The sequence below is a fragment of the Hemicordylus capensis genome, chromosome 5 (genome assembly GCF_027244095.1).
Source record: "Hemicordylus capensis ecotype Gifberg chromosome 5, rHemCap1.1.pri, whole genome shotgun sequence".
Classification (NCBI taxonomy): Eukaryota; Metazoa; Chordata; class Lepidosauria; order Squamata; family Cordylidae; genus Hemicordylus; species Hemicordylus capensis.
In genome coordinates, this window is record NC_069661.1 from 134792244 (window position 1) to 134809423 (window position 17180).

A 17180-nucleotide genomic window follows, 5' to 3' on the forward strand; every position below is an offset into this window, starting at 1 on the left:
TCTGCCTGAAAGCTAACTGCATCAAAATCAACCCCATCCTCCTCCTCCCCAAATGTTATGTGCAGAGAGTTACCACCCTTTATATTGCACCCAGTTGTTCTGAATTGCTCCCAGTTAATATACTACAGGTGCTTCTGGGATACTTTTAAAACAGCATTAGATAATAATGACCTAACTAAATAGCAATTTAGAACTATTACTTTGGGATGGATATACAGTATGTTGACCATTTACTGGTAGAAGCCTGTGCATACATGCCAAAACACACCTAGAGAACTAGCTTGTGTAAGAAACAGTAAGAGTGCACATACAATACCTTGGGTTCTGGAGGGAAAAGTGCTTGAGTTAAACGATACATGTTCCCTAAGCTAAATTGAATGCTGGTATTGGTCAGGTTCATTTCATGGAAGTTTGCAGAGTTGCCCTTGGGACAAATGTCACACTCCCCAGAGAAAGGGGAAACTGTGATAGTGTTTTTTGAATTGTGCTGAGGTAGGTTGTCACTTATTCCACCATCCACGTAGCGCTTTAAAGCAGGAAAAAAGACAAAACAGTATTATTTGCTCAAGCAAAATTTGGTTGAATTTCTCCATAGCATCAAAGAAAAGAAGCCTAGATAGGTAGAAATTATTATATATACAGAAGTTTGCAAGAATCAGATTTACCCAATAGTGGGGAAAGCCATTTGATTTAAAATAGTGTTTAAAACCAAGTTCATTTGACAATGACAATAGAAAGCTGAGAGAGAGAGATTGATTATGGCCTGATATATTGTTTAGCTAAGAAAACTGTAGAGACTGAAAGTGTGCTACCATTGTATGTTGTCTTGTTATAATTAAAATACAGTGGTCCCTCGACTTACGAACTACTCGACATAAGTATTTTTCGAGTTACAAATGGCAGTTTTAGATCCGGTTTTAGATGCGGTTTTTTCGACTTACAAATTTTTAGATGGGGTTTCCTCGACTTACGAATTTTACATGCGGTTTCCTTGACTTGCCTGCCTGTTTACTGCCTGTTTATTCTTGAAAAGAAATGTTCCTGTGCAGTTTGCAAGCCTTACTGGGGGTCTGGGTCTTTTTTCTAGGCTCCGGAACGCATTAATCCGTTCCCAATGCATTCCTATGGGAAACCGCTTTTCGACTTACAAACTTTTCGACTTACAAATGTGCATTTGGAACGGATTAATTTCGTAAGTAGAGGGACCACTGTAGATGAAATATTGTATATGAAATAGAGATATATCATCCATATATCTAGCACTATGCCGATCACTCTCATAGATGAATATTAGCTTCATGTCTTTTAACTTAATTTGGAATTATCTAGAGTTTTGTTACTCCAGACTGCTTGATTATACCCATGCACACACCACTCTGTAGTAATATTTTAAGTGGAGACTTGTGCTAGCACAAATGCAAAAGCAACCCAAATAATTAAATAGAAACAGAAATATTTTAAGGGGAGCAATAAGCCTGTGAGGCAAGTCTCATGATCAGTGAGACTCGCCTCTAGGGGGTTTGCGGGGAGAGTGGGCCCGCTCTCCCCACAGATGAGCAAGCAGAAAGCCCTGCACAGCTGGATTGGCCACCCACACAACTGCCAGCTCCATTACAAAGCCGGCGGGGGCTGCGGGGATTGGGGGCCGCGCAGCCCCTAGAAGTTCCAAGATGCCCCGCACCAGTGCACGGGGTATCCTGGAGAGACCCCCAAGCCCGGGAGGTCTCCTTGTGTGTTGCCGCAGCGCGGAGGCGTGCTGCAGCAACACATGACCAAAAAATCCGGGTGAGTGGAGCAAAAAGTCTTGGGGCAGCTCTGGTGAAAAGATTTAGATCTAGGGAATCTTCAACCCTCTTTAGAGTTTTACAAATCTCACATCCCCTCCCTCCTTAAAAACAGGATTCTAATGTTCACCTACACTTTTCTAAGCTGGGGCAAAGAAACTTATGGAATGCCTTTTGTGTCTTCCTCTACCACACAATATCCTTGGTACAGTGCAGTATTTAGTTCCACTTCTCAGTCAAAACTGAGTGAAAGCCAGCTCAGAAAGCCAACATCAAATATGCCTTGTGTTTGTTACCCAACTTAAATCCTTTTAGAGAACATATTGTCTAGTCATAAGGGCAGCGCAATCAGGATTTACCCAAACTATGGATTCAGTCCAATATGCAACTCTGCATCTCATACAGGATTTCAGACTGCTTCAGATATCTGGATGAGTTGACTTGTGAAACGCTTTTGTATCAGCAGATCATAGGCTCTATTCTTGGTGGCTCTGATTTTGAGGTTAAAAGGGGCAAATTAAACTTTGGCGGGAAATGAGAATTAAGACTAGTTTTCATCCTCTAAGTGTGCACATACATGCTCTGTATAATGTTTCCTCCTTTATCACTAAAATAGGAAGGTAAAAATCACACTAGCAAAGAGGTTTGTTAAAACAAACATCTATATATTTCTTTTCAGCCAAGGTGCAGGCAGCCTTTAATAGGATTCCCCAGGTTCTAAGTATGGCCTTGAAATACACTGCTTAAGCAAGGGCCTTAAAACAATTAAGAGGATAACAATTAGCATTTCATCTTTAAGAACGCTTCTCCTTGTAGTATGCAAGAGAATTCTCAAAATGAAAGAAAGTGTGACAATATGATTTTACATACTTTGTTTTTGTAGTACAAATTCTATGTGCACATGTGCTTACTTTGGAGGAATGTAAGCATACTTTGGAGAAATGCAACAATATAAAATATATATACACAGATATGCAAAACCCACAGAATATGCATATGAACAGATAGTGTTTACTTCCAAGGACTGGTTCACAGGGTCCTAAATTTCTAACAAAAATTTCTAACACAAATTTCTAACAAAAATTTCTAACACAACATGATAAGGCAGTAGGTAATCCTTTCATCCCACACCATACATACAAAACAATGTGAAAAGGCCCCACATGACTACATTTTGTGGTCAAAGATACTACAGGTCGAGTATCCCTCATCCGGACTGCTTGGGACCAGCAGTGTTCCGGACTGCTGACTTTTCCAGATTTTGGAGTCTTCTATATACAGCACAGGGTACAGGTGAGAACGCGCAAGAGTTCCAGCAGCGAGAAATAATGGTGGCAGCGAGGAGGTGGACGGCTTAAGAGGCAAGCGGAGGAGGTGGGAGGTGCCGGTGGTGGGGTGGGGGTGGGCGGCAGCGGGATGGTCTGGCCTGGCCCTGAGGAAGGTGGCTTGACTGAATTTTTAAAGTGAGCTGAGGCATTTTTGGGTTTTTTGTTGTTACGCCGTGGTGTCTGGATTTTGAAACATTCTGGATTTCGGGTGTCCGGATAAGGGATACTCGACCTGTATTGTCATAGTCCTTCCATGTTTCCCCCCACAGTAAAGAGATCACAAGGATTAGGCCTCAGAGTGCACAAATGTGTATGTGTAGGTCCTGCCGCATACCGTATGTTGTAGATGCTGGGGGGAGTGGGGAAGAGGAATGCCTGCTGTCCCACCACATATCACACAGATTGGGACTGTGTGAAATGGCCAACATGGTTTGTGTTTTTAAAGTAAAATATTATGTTACTAGCTGAACCAGCGCACAGCATTTGCGCCACTAGCCTCTCCTCACCACTCCCCCCTCCCTTCCACCCTAGACTGCTCCCCATCATTTTCGCCCGCTGGCCACCTCCTCCACTGCTCTCCCCTCTCCCAGCCCCCATGCCTGCCACAACAGCCCCAGTTGCTGTGCCAGCCTCCACCCAGCCATTTTTGGGAGCCCGCTGCTGCCGCCCGTCCAACCAGGCTCCTCTCGGAGGTGCAGCTCAGCCTCCTGCCGCCTCCTCTCCTCTCACCACCCTCACTAGCTGCCCCCAGCCACTGGAGAAGCACCCCCTCGTCCTCGGGCTCCCCCTCCAGGCTCCTCCAACCCCCAACTGTTTCCCTCAGTCCCGAATTCTCGCAGCGTGTCACGAGAGTTCCGCCGCCAAATCCTGGGCACGCATGCTGGCTAAGAGAATTAAATATATAGATTTCATGACAAAATTCAGTCCCTTAAAGGCTGCCCTGGGGCCAATTTGATGCCATGTGCAATAAGGACACAAACAACTCATATTAGCCATTATAATGAGAACAGGTGGTGAAGTTCACACCAGGTAAGTCTTCAGTAAGTTGGACCATCTATCACATCTCTATCCCATTTACTGGACACAGATGGCACAAAATAGGCCCTAGGATATCCCCTCACATATGTGCTTCTGACAGCGTTTCCACATGGCCCCATTTTAATCACTGTACAACACCAACATACAACTTTTCAGTGATAATAGCACAACCCACTGCTTACACATAACGGATGGGATGGAATAGGTTACCTCCCTGGACAGTTTTTTTGTAATGGAATAAGATGTGTTTTGCTTTACAAGAGTTCTGCATTGAATGCACACCTTGCAAAAAACTAAATATAGATCCTTGCAATGGCATCAGTATTGAGGGAAGGGGGAGTAGCACTAATTATCACCAACAGAAACTAAATATCCAGTTGGTGCCATGCGACAAACATGAGAGCAATGAAGAATCTATATTGACAAATGGTACTTTTTTCTGTTACAAAATATTACAGTTTTTGAGTGCACAGAAGATGCTCCATCTCATAAGAACTGGGGTCCATTGAGGGAAAAGATGCAGGCTATGCTCAAAAGAATGGGAAACAAATGTATATTTACTATGAAGAATAGCCAACCTTGCAGAAGGGCCCCAAACAAATTTTGATCAAGCAGACGGAACCTTTACCCCCTGCAAACAGTGCCACTATATCTCTAGGAAAAAGGACTATGTTAGTTATAAGCAGTGGTGGAGAACCCACACTAAGCATTTGAGAAGTACCTCCCTCATTTTACTTTACTTCCCCCCTTCCAAGTGTCTTTCCTCCCCATCAAAAAAAATTGAGGAGTTGCTTCTTAAGTTTATGTTATCTGCACCCTTGATTATAAGAACCAAGAAATTCTAGTATAAATGAACCATTCTAGAGCAATTTATGAAATAGAAATAAGAATGTTCAAAATATTCTATAGACAGCTTTCCCTTTCAATGTCCTCAATGTCCTTTCGCCAAAGATTGATGTTGCTAGCATATGAAAGAGCAGCGTCTCCAAATTACTCCAGAATTTTGTGTGAAGAGCAGCCTCAAGCTAGTTTTTAGTACATAAGACTGAACAGTCTTCATTTTCTTTGTGTTTCTAAATTGTATTTTTGTTATTGTTTTATTGGTTCTATTTTTGAAAACCACTTTGGATAGTTTGCAGAAAATTAGGATATAAATACATTGATTTACTTACCACCCCTCTAAATGAAGGTGGAATGAGGCCACAATATATGGGAACAAATGAGCTACAAAGCAAAGCCTACACAAAAGAAAGTAGGATTAGTTGCACAACTCATTTCCAGTAGCAAGAAACCTTCATATAGCAGTGCTCTAACTCAGAGTTAGAAATTTTCAAAATTATATAGTAGTGCTCTACATACAATTACACAGATTTTCAAAATCATATAGCAGTGCTCTAACTCAGTTAGAGTTAGAACTTTTCAAAATTTCTACCTAGTTTAAGGAACCTTTTCTACTTCCAACTTGCCAGCTGAAGAATCTGTTGATCTGCCATAGAATCTCTGTACATTGCAAAGGATTGTAGGGCACTTTCTAGGGTGCACCATTCATTCACGCTAGGCCTACTCTATTCTACCGAACCATCATGCCACTGTGAACCGAGACTGTACCCGAGAATGCATCCAACACTCCCTGTGGCTACACAGTGAAGGGAAAGATTGATAATGAGGAGGGGGAAGCTGTCTTTCAGAGAAGCCTGACTGATTTTCTTATTGAGGAATCCTCAGCAGAAATATAGATGAGAAAACCTCTGCTCTAACTGAAGGTGTTCTGGCAATCCCAAAGATATTTACCGGACAATAGTCAAAAGAAAGAAATTTCAGGTTTCTTGCTTTCCCCCTCACACACCTGGCCTTTTAAAATAAAGTACAGTACAATACAGTGGCTGACATCCAGACTAATACTGTGTTAGTGCAATAATAATAATAATAATAACAACAACAATAATAATAAAAGGCCACAGCCTTTCAATTTCAATTTGTAGATCTTTGTAGAAATAGAAAAAATCACAAAATACAAAGATCTACAAATTGAAATGGAAAGGCTGTGGCAGAAAAAGACCCAAATAATCCCAGTGGTAATTGGTGCTCTGGGTACAGTTCCAAAAGACCTTGAAGAGCACCTTAACACCATAGGGGTCACAGAAATCACCATCAGCCAATTACAAAAAGCAGCTTTACTGGGAATAGCCTATATTCTGCGATGATATCTATAACAATTGACAATAAAATTCAGCCATCCCAGGTCCTTGGGAAGGACTCGATGTCTGGATAAAACAAACCAGTCAATAACACCTGTCTGACTGTAAACAAGATAATAATAATAATAATAATTCGATTTCTATACCGCCCTTCCAAAAATGGCTCAGGGCGGTTTACACAGAGAAAGAATAAATAAATAAGATGGCTCCCTGTCCCCAAAGGGCTCACATTCTAAAAAGAAACACAAGATAGACACCAGCAACAGTCACTGGAGGTCCTGTGCTGGGGGTGCATAGGGCCAGTTACTCTCCCCCTGCTAAATAAAGAGAATCACCACGGTAAAAGGTGCCCCTTTGTCCGGTTAGCAGGGGAATAAACTAATAAATATAAATTAATAAGCAAATAAACAAATTTGCACACACACAAGATCACAAAGCTGTGGATGCTCAAAGTTTCTTCTCGTGTGCTCAGTCTGCTTGTGCAAGCATTGCGTTTGTGTGACAGGGATAGGAGTATGTGGGTGTTTACAACCTTAAGCCCAAGAGCTGCTCATGGCTGGCTCCATCAGTGCCATGTTCGGTTTGTCTGTGTGGCAACTAGTGACTTCATTAATCTTAGCATTAAGTTTCTTAACCTTTGCATCATTTCTTGCAATATACATGGACTGAGGAAGAGGTTTCACAGCAGGAGCATGCCAAAGCAACACTCGCCAGCACAACAGTCTGGAATAAAAGTCTGGAATGAAAGCAGAACTAAGTAGCCCAACATGTTTGCACAAGCCGAACTTTAGTCTGGAGGTCAGTCAATGTCCCTTCAAAAAGAAAATTAACTATTACTACTTGCGAGAAAACCCCAAACTATAAATAAATCATTGAAGAAAATGCAGATAATTACAGTGAAGGAAAAATTAGCAGAAGATCTTCAATACTGTGAAGAGCCATTTTGACTGCCTTACTGTTGGACTCATCTCTCTTTAGATGCTTAAAATGTACAAGGTACAAATCCATTCTTGATAATAGGAGTTGTTCCCTGTCAGAATAGATCAGCGACTCCTTATAGCTGGCTTACTCTTCCTCTTCGCTTTTAAATCATTTGCCTGAAAACCTAATTGCACGTATGCTATTAGATAAATGTTTCAAGGGACATACAAAGCAGTCATCTTGCTTGGTCTTGAGGCAATATTATGTCCATTTCTATTCGAATTTCCCCTTCAAACAAGAGCTAAATCAGATTACATCCATAATACAAATACTAAATTAAAACATCACACTAAATTAACAAAATATCAGTAACTAGAAACTATAGAGACAGTGACTGATGCCTGATTAGATTACTCAACAGAAATCATACTGAAATTGTCGTCCTTTAGAGTAATGCCTGATAGCACTGCTGCCTAACTTAGTCTGGATGACAGCTGGTGGTTTTTAAAAACCGAATCAATGGGGTACTCAATGGGATACTCTTTCTGCATTTGAAATGCTACAAAAGCCTTTAAAACCTATCTACCAAAGATGACAGTGGGATGTTTGTGCACACCTTGAACAGTGATGCCTCTCATAGGTTACCTTCAACATGGGGGTGGGTGGGGGTGATATCTCTCTCTCCAGAAGTAAATCCATGAACGTTTATCTGAACACATTTTGTACCAGCTTCCAGCAGTCAGGTAGGTGTGCTCAGGAGGAGTCTTCCCCCCCCTCCGCCACAGAGAAAGTCTTGCTCCATTCTGTCTCTGCAGCCAGGCACTTGTCCTGGAGCAGGACGTCTTCATTTGATCATAGCATATGAAGTGAGGGGATGCAGTTACCACATACATCATTTGAATATACTCTCAGGAGCACATGGGCTTTACTTTATCTGCAGTACAAAGCCTCAACAAATATACTGCACAAAGCAGGCACTCACATCAGAGCAACTAGAAACTGTAACCAAATGAAGATAATTTTGTAAAGCAAAAATAAGAATACAATTATCTTTAAAACTCAGAATAAGTTTGAGATGAATTTTTAGCCACTGAGTGAATTTGTGTGCCATTACTGAAGTGAAGTATTCTGAATATTATGCTAAACATGTTAAAAAGGTTTGTAGCAAAACATACCTGCACAACTTCATCTTTGGAATTAAAGTGGGATACTAACACATTTTTGCCATCAGACACTCTGGTAAGTGAAATGCAAAGTTTCCCTGATATCAACTGATGAGTGTTTTCTGGAAGATTTTTGTAGAGGCCATCCCTTATTATCTTCATCACATTGAAGGAAGGGTGAAGAGGGCCAAGATTTCTCTTCCTTGCTTCTTTGGCTAGCCCCAGAACGTCTGCACAAGCTTCCGCTGAAAGACATATATATCACACATGTGAAATGGGGCATTAACTTTAAGTATTTTTTTAAAAACAAAACCTTTTTCTATAATGAGCTCAAGTTTAAAACACACACACGCACACACACACTCTCATGCCAACTATTTGCTAAGATAACAGCACTTATGAATTATTGTGGGGCAACAGTGAAGCAATATTGCATTCCAAAACGTCTTAAGAAACAAGAACAGTTTCTTATTAATTCTGATCTTATACAGTCATGGGTACTCCTGGGAGTCACACTCATGCCTCCAAACATAGGCAAGCTTCTTAGCAACATGCAGTCCTGTCCCTGAAGAGGTCATGCACAGAAAGAAGCTATTCTCATGAGCAGCAAAAACCAGGATAGGGACGCCCAGCCCGGTTTTCGCTGCACGTGAGATTCCCAGCAGCCCACTGCAAGTGCACCCAAAAACAAGGCTAAGTGATCGTGTGTCTGCCGCGGCTGCTTGCAGCCATGGCGCACACACTCGGGGAGGGGGGCTCCCAGTAATGCACCATGCACTCATGTGGTGCATTATTGGGGCTCGGGGGGTGGGTACCACACAGCGGCGCTTCCCTGCACCCAACCCCCGGAGCACCTAAGCAAGGCCGCAGGGAAGCCACCACTCATCTGGGCAGGCAATCCACCTGCCCGAGGAAGGGTAAGCGATTGTCTGCTGGGAGCGCGGGTCAAACCTGTTCTCCCCGCAGACCTCCTTTCAGTGCTTCACACTGCACGTGTGAAGCGCCTCAAAGTCTTCTATGTTCACAACCAGCTTCAGTAACTGTGTCACCTTACTAGTTTTTAAAAAGACAACTCCTTTTGAGAATCCGATAAGCAGTAATAACAAAGAAGATGGTTATTCAACTTCGTTTAATGCCTAAATATATTCCTAATAAAAATGAATTCATTCAGAAAATGTGGACCATTATCAGACACAAAAGGTTTGAAACAACTGATACAACCATGAGCCTGATTTTACATTCAAATAGTTTTCTATCCTTACAAAAAAATCTCTCCTATATATTCTTCACTAGCAAACATCTCAGGTCCGTCAAGGAATTTCTAAGAAATAGTTTTAGCTCTAAAGAGCTATCTTTAAAATGGTTTCCATTTGTGTTTTTCACATAGTTGAAAGGAACAGACAACCCTCATGAGAGAATGGCCAAACCCGGAGACCAAGTTCCTACCCCTTATCTGCTCTTCAAGGGATCTGAGATCAAATTATGCAGGTCTCTGTCTAGCTCAAATGACTGCCAGACTTAACCAACTAATTATAAATGGCTCATTTGTGAGTTATTATCCAGGGGAATTTACATATCTATCTGGTTCCAAAACAAGCACCATCGATTATATTGCCATTACTGGGAACTTCTCCCTTTTTTTGAGAACTTTAAGGTCCTTCCCTACTTAGATAGCAATCATTTCCTGCTCTCTCTCTCTCCAATTGGCGCCCTTTGTTGAACAGCTATGCCTGGAGACCCGCTACACTCCCAACATTCTATCTGAGGGCCAAGGCAGGTGTCGTGCCAAATGGACACTTCAGTTTGATCAAAAAATAAAGGAACTTCTTGCAGTGAAATGCTTCCAAAGCTACCAGCAAGATCTTATGACAATGGCTCCCTCTCTCGCCCCTCTGGATACCTATGATGACCTAGTGCAAGAGCTCCAAAAACATTTAATCAGGAAGGTTGACTCCCCTCTCTAAGCCGCTTGGGCACCCATCCAAACCCTGGTTTTACAAGGACTGTGTAGAAACCAGGAAAGCCCTTTCCTCTACCTATCACATCTACAGATCTAGTACAGGAGCAGACACCATGAAGGTCCTTCCACACCTCTTACATCTCAAGAGACAATACAAACAACTAGTGGCACTCAAGAAGAAAGAGGCCATCAGGGCCACTTGGTCACATCTCATCCAGGCAGCCAAAACAAAGGACTCTACCTTCTGGCGCATCAAAGCCAACTCTTCATACAATGGCTTGGCCCAGATAGACTTTCACATCCCTCCAGTGCTCTGGGAATCACACTTTCAGAACCTATATGAGGATGCCACTGAGGATCTGGACCCCCCACTACTGGATATAGAAGACCGGCCCAGCTGGCCACCAGTTACGGCAGCAGAAGTTGAGTCTCTTGTCTCCCAGTCTAAAGCGGGGAAGGCCCCCAGGGAAGACCTCATCCCTATGGATCGTATAAAAAGTAATCTGAAGTGGTGGGCCCCAGTTCTGGCTTCACTATTTACCTGCATTGACTCCCATGGCTGGATTCCCAAGAACTGGGGGTTGGCTATCATCATCCCCATATTTTAAAAGGGAAGAAGGAATGACCCTGCCAACTATAGGCCAATCAGCTTGCTCAACACCAGCGGCAAGATATATGCCAGAAACCTACATTGGAAACCTCAAGGACTGGTTAGAACAAGAAAATCTCCTGGCAGATGAGCAAGCAGGTTTTAGGGAAGGCATATCCATAATTGATCAATGCCTGGTGCTCATCAAAAAGTATTCCTACAACAATTCTGACTATCTTTACCCTGCCTTCATAGATCCTGAGGCCGCTTTTGACTCCATATCCCAAGTTAAGCTATGGGAGAATCTGGAATCTTCCTCAATTGATTGATGCCTGCTCTACCTAATTTTGCACGTTTCACACAGATATGACACTCAGGGTGAGGTGTAGCCCCCAACAACACCTTACAAACCATATCCCAAGCCAAAAGGGAGTCAAACAGGGATGTAACCTGGCCCACTTCTTTTCAACTTTTATATCAATGCCATGGTGAGCCATCTTAGCAACTCGAACTTCCAACCTCCAAGTTGGCCGAAAGAAGCATTTCTACCCTACTATATGCTGACAATGCTCCTGAGAACCTCTATAAGCTTCTGAAGGGCACTGGCAACACTAGCTCAGTTCTGCAAGAGTGAAGAACTCTTAACAAAAAACTAAGGTCATGGTCTTCACCAGAAGACCCAAGATCCGCAGCTGGAATATTGACAGCCACAGAATTGAGCAGGTCGCTTCCTTCACACACCTGGGGTGGTCCTTCATGCCTTTGGCACAAGAAAGGCCCATGGTGATCATGTCACCCTCACTGCATAGTGAAGCTCCACTGCTATTCTGAGGTTCTTATGGACTAGAGGTGGCCACTACTTACCAGCAGCACTTAAACTATTTGAGGCCAAGCTGCTGGTTCAACTAGTCTATGGTGCCCTCCCAGTACCCCTCTCCAATCCTGTCTCACTAAAACGTATCCAGTCTAAGAGCAGCCCCACAAGTGCCTTGCTGTGTCTCCAATGCTACTCTACACCTGGAATCTGGTATAATTAAAGTTGAGGCCAGGGTGTGGATGATCGTTCTCAACTACTGGCTCAAACTAGCTCACAGTCCTTGGGGCTTGGCATCTCTGACCTTACAGGACCATTCCCAATCCTCCTGGAAATGGGCAGTCCGGAATAAAGTGGAGCTACTGGGCTTCTCCCTGCCCCTCCTACTTGCTATGGGCTGTGACAAGGCAAAAATGGCCATCAAACAGAGGATTTTGGACACTGAGTACCAGGCTGACCTCGGCGGGGCACCAGGCTTCCTGTCCTCAGAAAGACTTAGACTCACCATTTCCCCTGCTGTGTACTTGACACAGCTGGAAATCCCAAGCTACAGAAGGGCTTTCTCCCTTGCCAGCTATCATGCCATTCCCTCCGCAGTGCTGGAAGGCAAATACAGAAAGCTACTGAGCATGAAAAAACTTTGTCCCTGTGACACTGGGGAGGTAGAAACCACAGAGCATGTACTCCTCTCTTGCCCCTTTTATAAGGACAGTTGTGACAAGCTTATACTTCCACTGCTCCTCAAGCACCTTGGCCGCCTTAGTCAAGCTTACACCAGGATGCTGCTTTCAGATGAAGATAAGGCCTTCAAGTATAACACTGCCAAGTTCTGTGCGGCAGCGTACAAGAGCCGCTGGGCCCTGACTGCCAGTCCATAACCATGTAATAGTCTTGTACTGATTTTAGCCACTGTCTATTTTACTTGCCTGCTTCGCTCTCAGCTAGTTATACTGCCCTACATATTTTAGTCACCCCTTCCTATAGTTTAAATATCTTACATTTTATCCTCTCATAGACAGATGCATATAACAAAGCTGAGCTGTGGTAGTAGCTTTACAGTCCTTCTCACAACAGAGTAGCATTTTATAGTACTTATAGTTTATAACCACTAGTAAATATTAGTAATGTTATAGTAATCATTTTATAGTAATGTTAGTGTAGTAATGTTAATGTAATTTAGTTTTATTGCTTCATAATCTGTCCTATCCTAATGTATGTACTCCTCATAATTACTGCCTCACGCTTTCTTATGCTGCTCTTGGACCGTAATAAAGATGATTGAATCAAGACCTGGCCTCTGCTCTGCATGTGCACTGCCCAGCAGGTAAATCAGATGGCTCTTTTTCCATACCACCTATAGCAGGGCTGTCCCAGCTTTCTGGTCTATCATGTGTTCCTCAAAGGCTGAAAAGGAATATCTTTTGGTATGTTACTGCAATATATTTTGTTGACTCAGCACAGCAGTTATCAGTTTTGCCAATGACACAGTAATTTAGATCCAGTGTCAAACCATGGTTTGGTGTTACATTAACAAGCCTGCAGGAACCTTGGGCTTGTGTGCTCCCTCCTCCCCTTGCATTCAGCAATTCCCTGTCATCCAATCCTGGTTTGAGTTTGCCTCAATGTCCAAGTAGTCTAACTGTAGTTTGTGTGATTCAGGAGAAATATGCCTGCCGTGCAGAGGTCCACAGGACTGCAGAAACCATAGGCTTGGCCATGTGAACATGGAGGCAAAATAGTTTTCCTAAAATCAGGACCAGGCAACAAGGAACCACCATCTTAAGGTAGGGATAAAAGGACAATCCACACCCCTGCCAAGAAAGATTCCATCTGCTTTGGAATCCCTGCTCTTAATTCTGGGTGTGTTGCAGGACATTCTGCAGTTAACAGTAAGGCATGGAACACAATTCTGCAGCTAATGGTGGAAGAAAGAAAAAGGCCAAGAATAACCACCAACGGTGCCAACATGTGTGCAGAGTCCTTTTTTCTTTCTTCCGCCATTAACTGCAGAATATGTAAACACTGCCTTGCCAGGTTGCTGTCTGTAACTTGCCTTCTGCTCTCCACACACACCAACTTCAACCCCACCCCCAGGATCACTAGAGACGGTGGTAGAGAAAGAGTTCCTCAGCCCCCCTCCAGTATCCCCCCAAACCGGAGTTGCCACCCCGCACCCACACACACAGCAAAAGCCTGCAGTATCAGAGACAGTTCCTCACTCTCCCTGCCCCACATGCTGTCTTGTTGCTTGCGTACTGCTCCCCCCACTCCAACCCCGCCCCCAGGATCACTACAGATGGTGGCAAGGAGTTCCTCAGTCCCCTCCAGTATCCCTCTCAAATCAGAGCTGCCACTGCCTCATACACCAAAGGCTTGCAGTGTCAGAGAAACAGAGGGTTCCTCAGTTCCTTCGCTCCAGTAGTATCTCATCCAACTCAGAGCTGCAACCTCCTACTACCTGTTTCCCCGAAAGTAAGACCTACCCCGAAAGTAAGACCTAGCAGTAATTTCTGATGTACGGCTAATAGCCCTAGTGCATTTTTTGGGGCTAAAATTAATATAAGACACTGTCTTATTTTCGGGGAAACACGGTAGTTGGTAGCAAAGTTGGATGACCCGCCCCGCCCCCACCGCTATGCAGTTTGCTGCTCATCTTAATAATTTTAGGGCCTGTTGGTTGACAGCAAAGAAGGCAGAGAAAACCCAGCAGAATAAGCTGCAGTATCTCTGGCCAGAGCAGAACAAGAAAGTGCATCATTGCATCGGCCAATAAGGCTGCGTTTTCAGTCTCTTTCTAGGATTGCAGTTTTCCGCTAACTTTAAAGTATTTTTAAAGGAAAATAACAGAGCGCTTTGCCCTCCCCCCAACCATATGTATTGTATAAGTAACAGTTGATAACACAATGAATTCTGAAATTTAGGAAAATATCCCATTTTATTCATCAACACGATATTCTATACATGTTGCAACCATAGTTCAATTGAGAGCAAATGTTGCTATTTCTTAAGCGTTAAGATGCTTAAAAATTCCGTCATGCACCAATAACTGATATAAACTTGCTCTAAAGCCCTGAAAGAACGACTGAAAAAGAGCTGTCAAGTGGGTGTTTGTGCATGATGCGTTCCAGTGAATGGTTGGCTGTCACGCAGAGAGGGATGAGGAGCAGGTGAGCAAGGCAGTCAGCGAGGGCACGGCATGTGCAGGGAGGGGCACAAGAAATGACAATTTTAACCATTACGTGTTATACTTTTAATATTAGAACATTCCTCCCTCTGTGGCATATATTTTCTGATGTTTTTACGTTGCAGGCATTAAAATGAACTCCCAAAGCCTTTCAGTGGACAATATTGCATAGATAATTGACGATTTGCAATATGCAATATTGCATAGATAATTGAAGATTTGCAGTGTGGGCCAGGGGTTACCCGAACCTTTACAAAAGTAAAGTAATTACAAGAGGATGGACATAGCTACAGTGTGAAATAGGGCTCAAACCCTCCTTTCCACTGGGCTCAAACCCTCCTTTCCACTGGCAGTTTCACACAACTGCCCCAAAGTAGTAAGATGGGAACTGGAGCTTACCAGGAACATGCACTCCCAGCAGGCATGTTATCTGAACCCACCGACCTCTGATTCTCACATGCTAGTTCTAGACTTCCACCTGAGATTCTCTGCCCAACTCCAAATGTCAATGACATGTTGGGCAGGCAGTCTCAGGCAGGAAGTTGGGAACTGATGTAGGAGCCAGTTTTTAAGAGGTAAAATGATGTACTGCATGCTTTCATTGGCAGCATAATTTTCAAACTCTTCCTAGAGAGCACAAATGCCTTGTGTTATGCCATGCATTTGCACATGGTCTGCAGGAGTGTGTGTCTCCATATGTTGCAGTGTGTGGTTGTGATGCAGATTTGCACATGGTGTGCAGAGGTGCACATTTGTGTGTAGTGTGTGAGAGAGTGTGAGATAGAGAAGGGTGGATCTAAGCACTTGAGTGTGTTTTCATGCTGCAGCATGTGTTGTATTGCCGTGTTTGCATGGGGCATGCTACTGTTTGCTGAGGAGTACACGTGTGATATACTGGGAGTGTGTCACATGTTGCACCATCTGTTTACATGTGATGCTAGTTCATGCTGTAGCACAGGACATGTACTGCAGTACAAGTTTGTGCATTGTGGTGCATGTTTCTATGTGACGTGCTGCAGTATGTGTTTGCTTTTGACATGATGTGGTCCACATTTGCCTGTGACAAGTACCTGTGCCTGTTGCAAATCTATGTATACTTCCTGCAGCACACATTTGTGTGCCACATTCGTATTTGTGTGCATGGTGGTGGTAATGAGATTGCTTGGGGGGGCGGTGAAAGACCAAGGAAAAGTGTAGATGCATGGAGACTATATTATAAATGAACACAATGTGTGAAAGACCCCCATTCTTTTTGGTGCATGAGTGAATTTTGAAGTACCTTAACTCTTCTCTTAAAAAAAAACACAACTTCTTTTCAAACCAAGATTTATGCAAAGGAGTGACTGGAAATATATTGTAGTAACAATGCTGTTTCTACACACTGTTTAACATTTACATGAAGCCCCTGGAAGAGGTCATCCGTAGGTGTGGGCTGTGGTGCCATCAATATGCTGATGACACCCAGCAATACCCATCTTTTAAGTCAGCAGACACCAGGGACGCAGTGGATGCTTTGAACTGGGGCTTGGAGGCTGTTCTGGACTGGATGGGGGCAAACAAGCTGAAACTCAATACAGATAAGACAGAAGTGCTTTGGGTTGGTAGAACTGATCATTCAAGTAATGAGGTAAGTCTGTCTTGGAAGGGGTCACGTTCCCTCTGAAAGACAAAGTCCGCAGCTTCTGTCCCCAACACTGTCCTTGGAGGTGCAGGTGGCGGCCGTGTGCAGAAACGCCTTTTACCAACTACAGCTGGTATGCCAGCTGTGACCCTACTTGGAGAAGTCGGGCCTGACCTCAGTCACTCATGTGTTGGTAACATCCAGACTGGACTACTGCAATGTACTCTACGTGGGGCTGCCCTTGAAGACTGTTCGGAAGCTTCAGCTGGTTCAGAATGCTGCCGCAAGGATGCTCGTGGATGCAAGTCACTTCACAAGTATTAGACCCATCCTGCATCAGCTTCATTAGCTACTGGTCTGCTTCCGGGCTAGATTCAAGGTATTTACCTTTAAAGCCCTACACGGCTTGGGGTGGGGGTACCTGACGGACCACATTTGCCCATATGAATCTGCCAGGGCCCTCCATTCATCATCTCAGGCCCTGCTCATGACTCCGCCACTACTAGAGATCCAGTTGGCGGGGACTAGAGACAGGGCCTTTTCAGTTGTGGCCCCTTGGCTGTGGAACACCCTCCCTGAA

The 17180-nt window shown here is 43.7% G+C and overlaps 1 protein-coding gene across 3 annotated transcripts in view; it reads right to left on the bottom strand.

The window, feature by feature from the left end:
• The window catches only part of LOC128326292 (1-acylglycerol-3-phosphate O-acyltransferase Pnpla3-like), a 42349-nt gene that overhangs the window by 11909 nt on the left and 13260 nt on the right, over nucleotides 1-17180 (bottom strand). The window contains exons 2-4 of one of the 3 annotated variants that reach the window (XM_053252887.1): nucleotides 8445-8677; nucleotides 5323-5388; nucleotides 317-526 (exon numbers count right to left, since the gene is read on the bottom strand). In XM_053252887.1, coding sequence (XP_053108862.1) covers nucleotides 317-526; nucleotides 5323-5388; nucleotides 8445-8677 — 509 coding nt within the window. The remainder of the gene's footprint in view (nucleotides 1-316; nucleotides 527-5322; nucleotides 5389-8444; nucleotides 8678-17180) is intronic. The other 2 variants (XM_053252888.1, XM_053252889.1) reach the window with 2 other exon arrangements.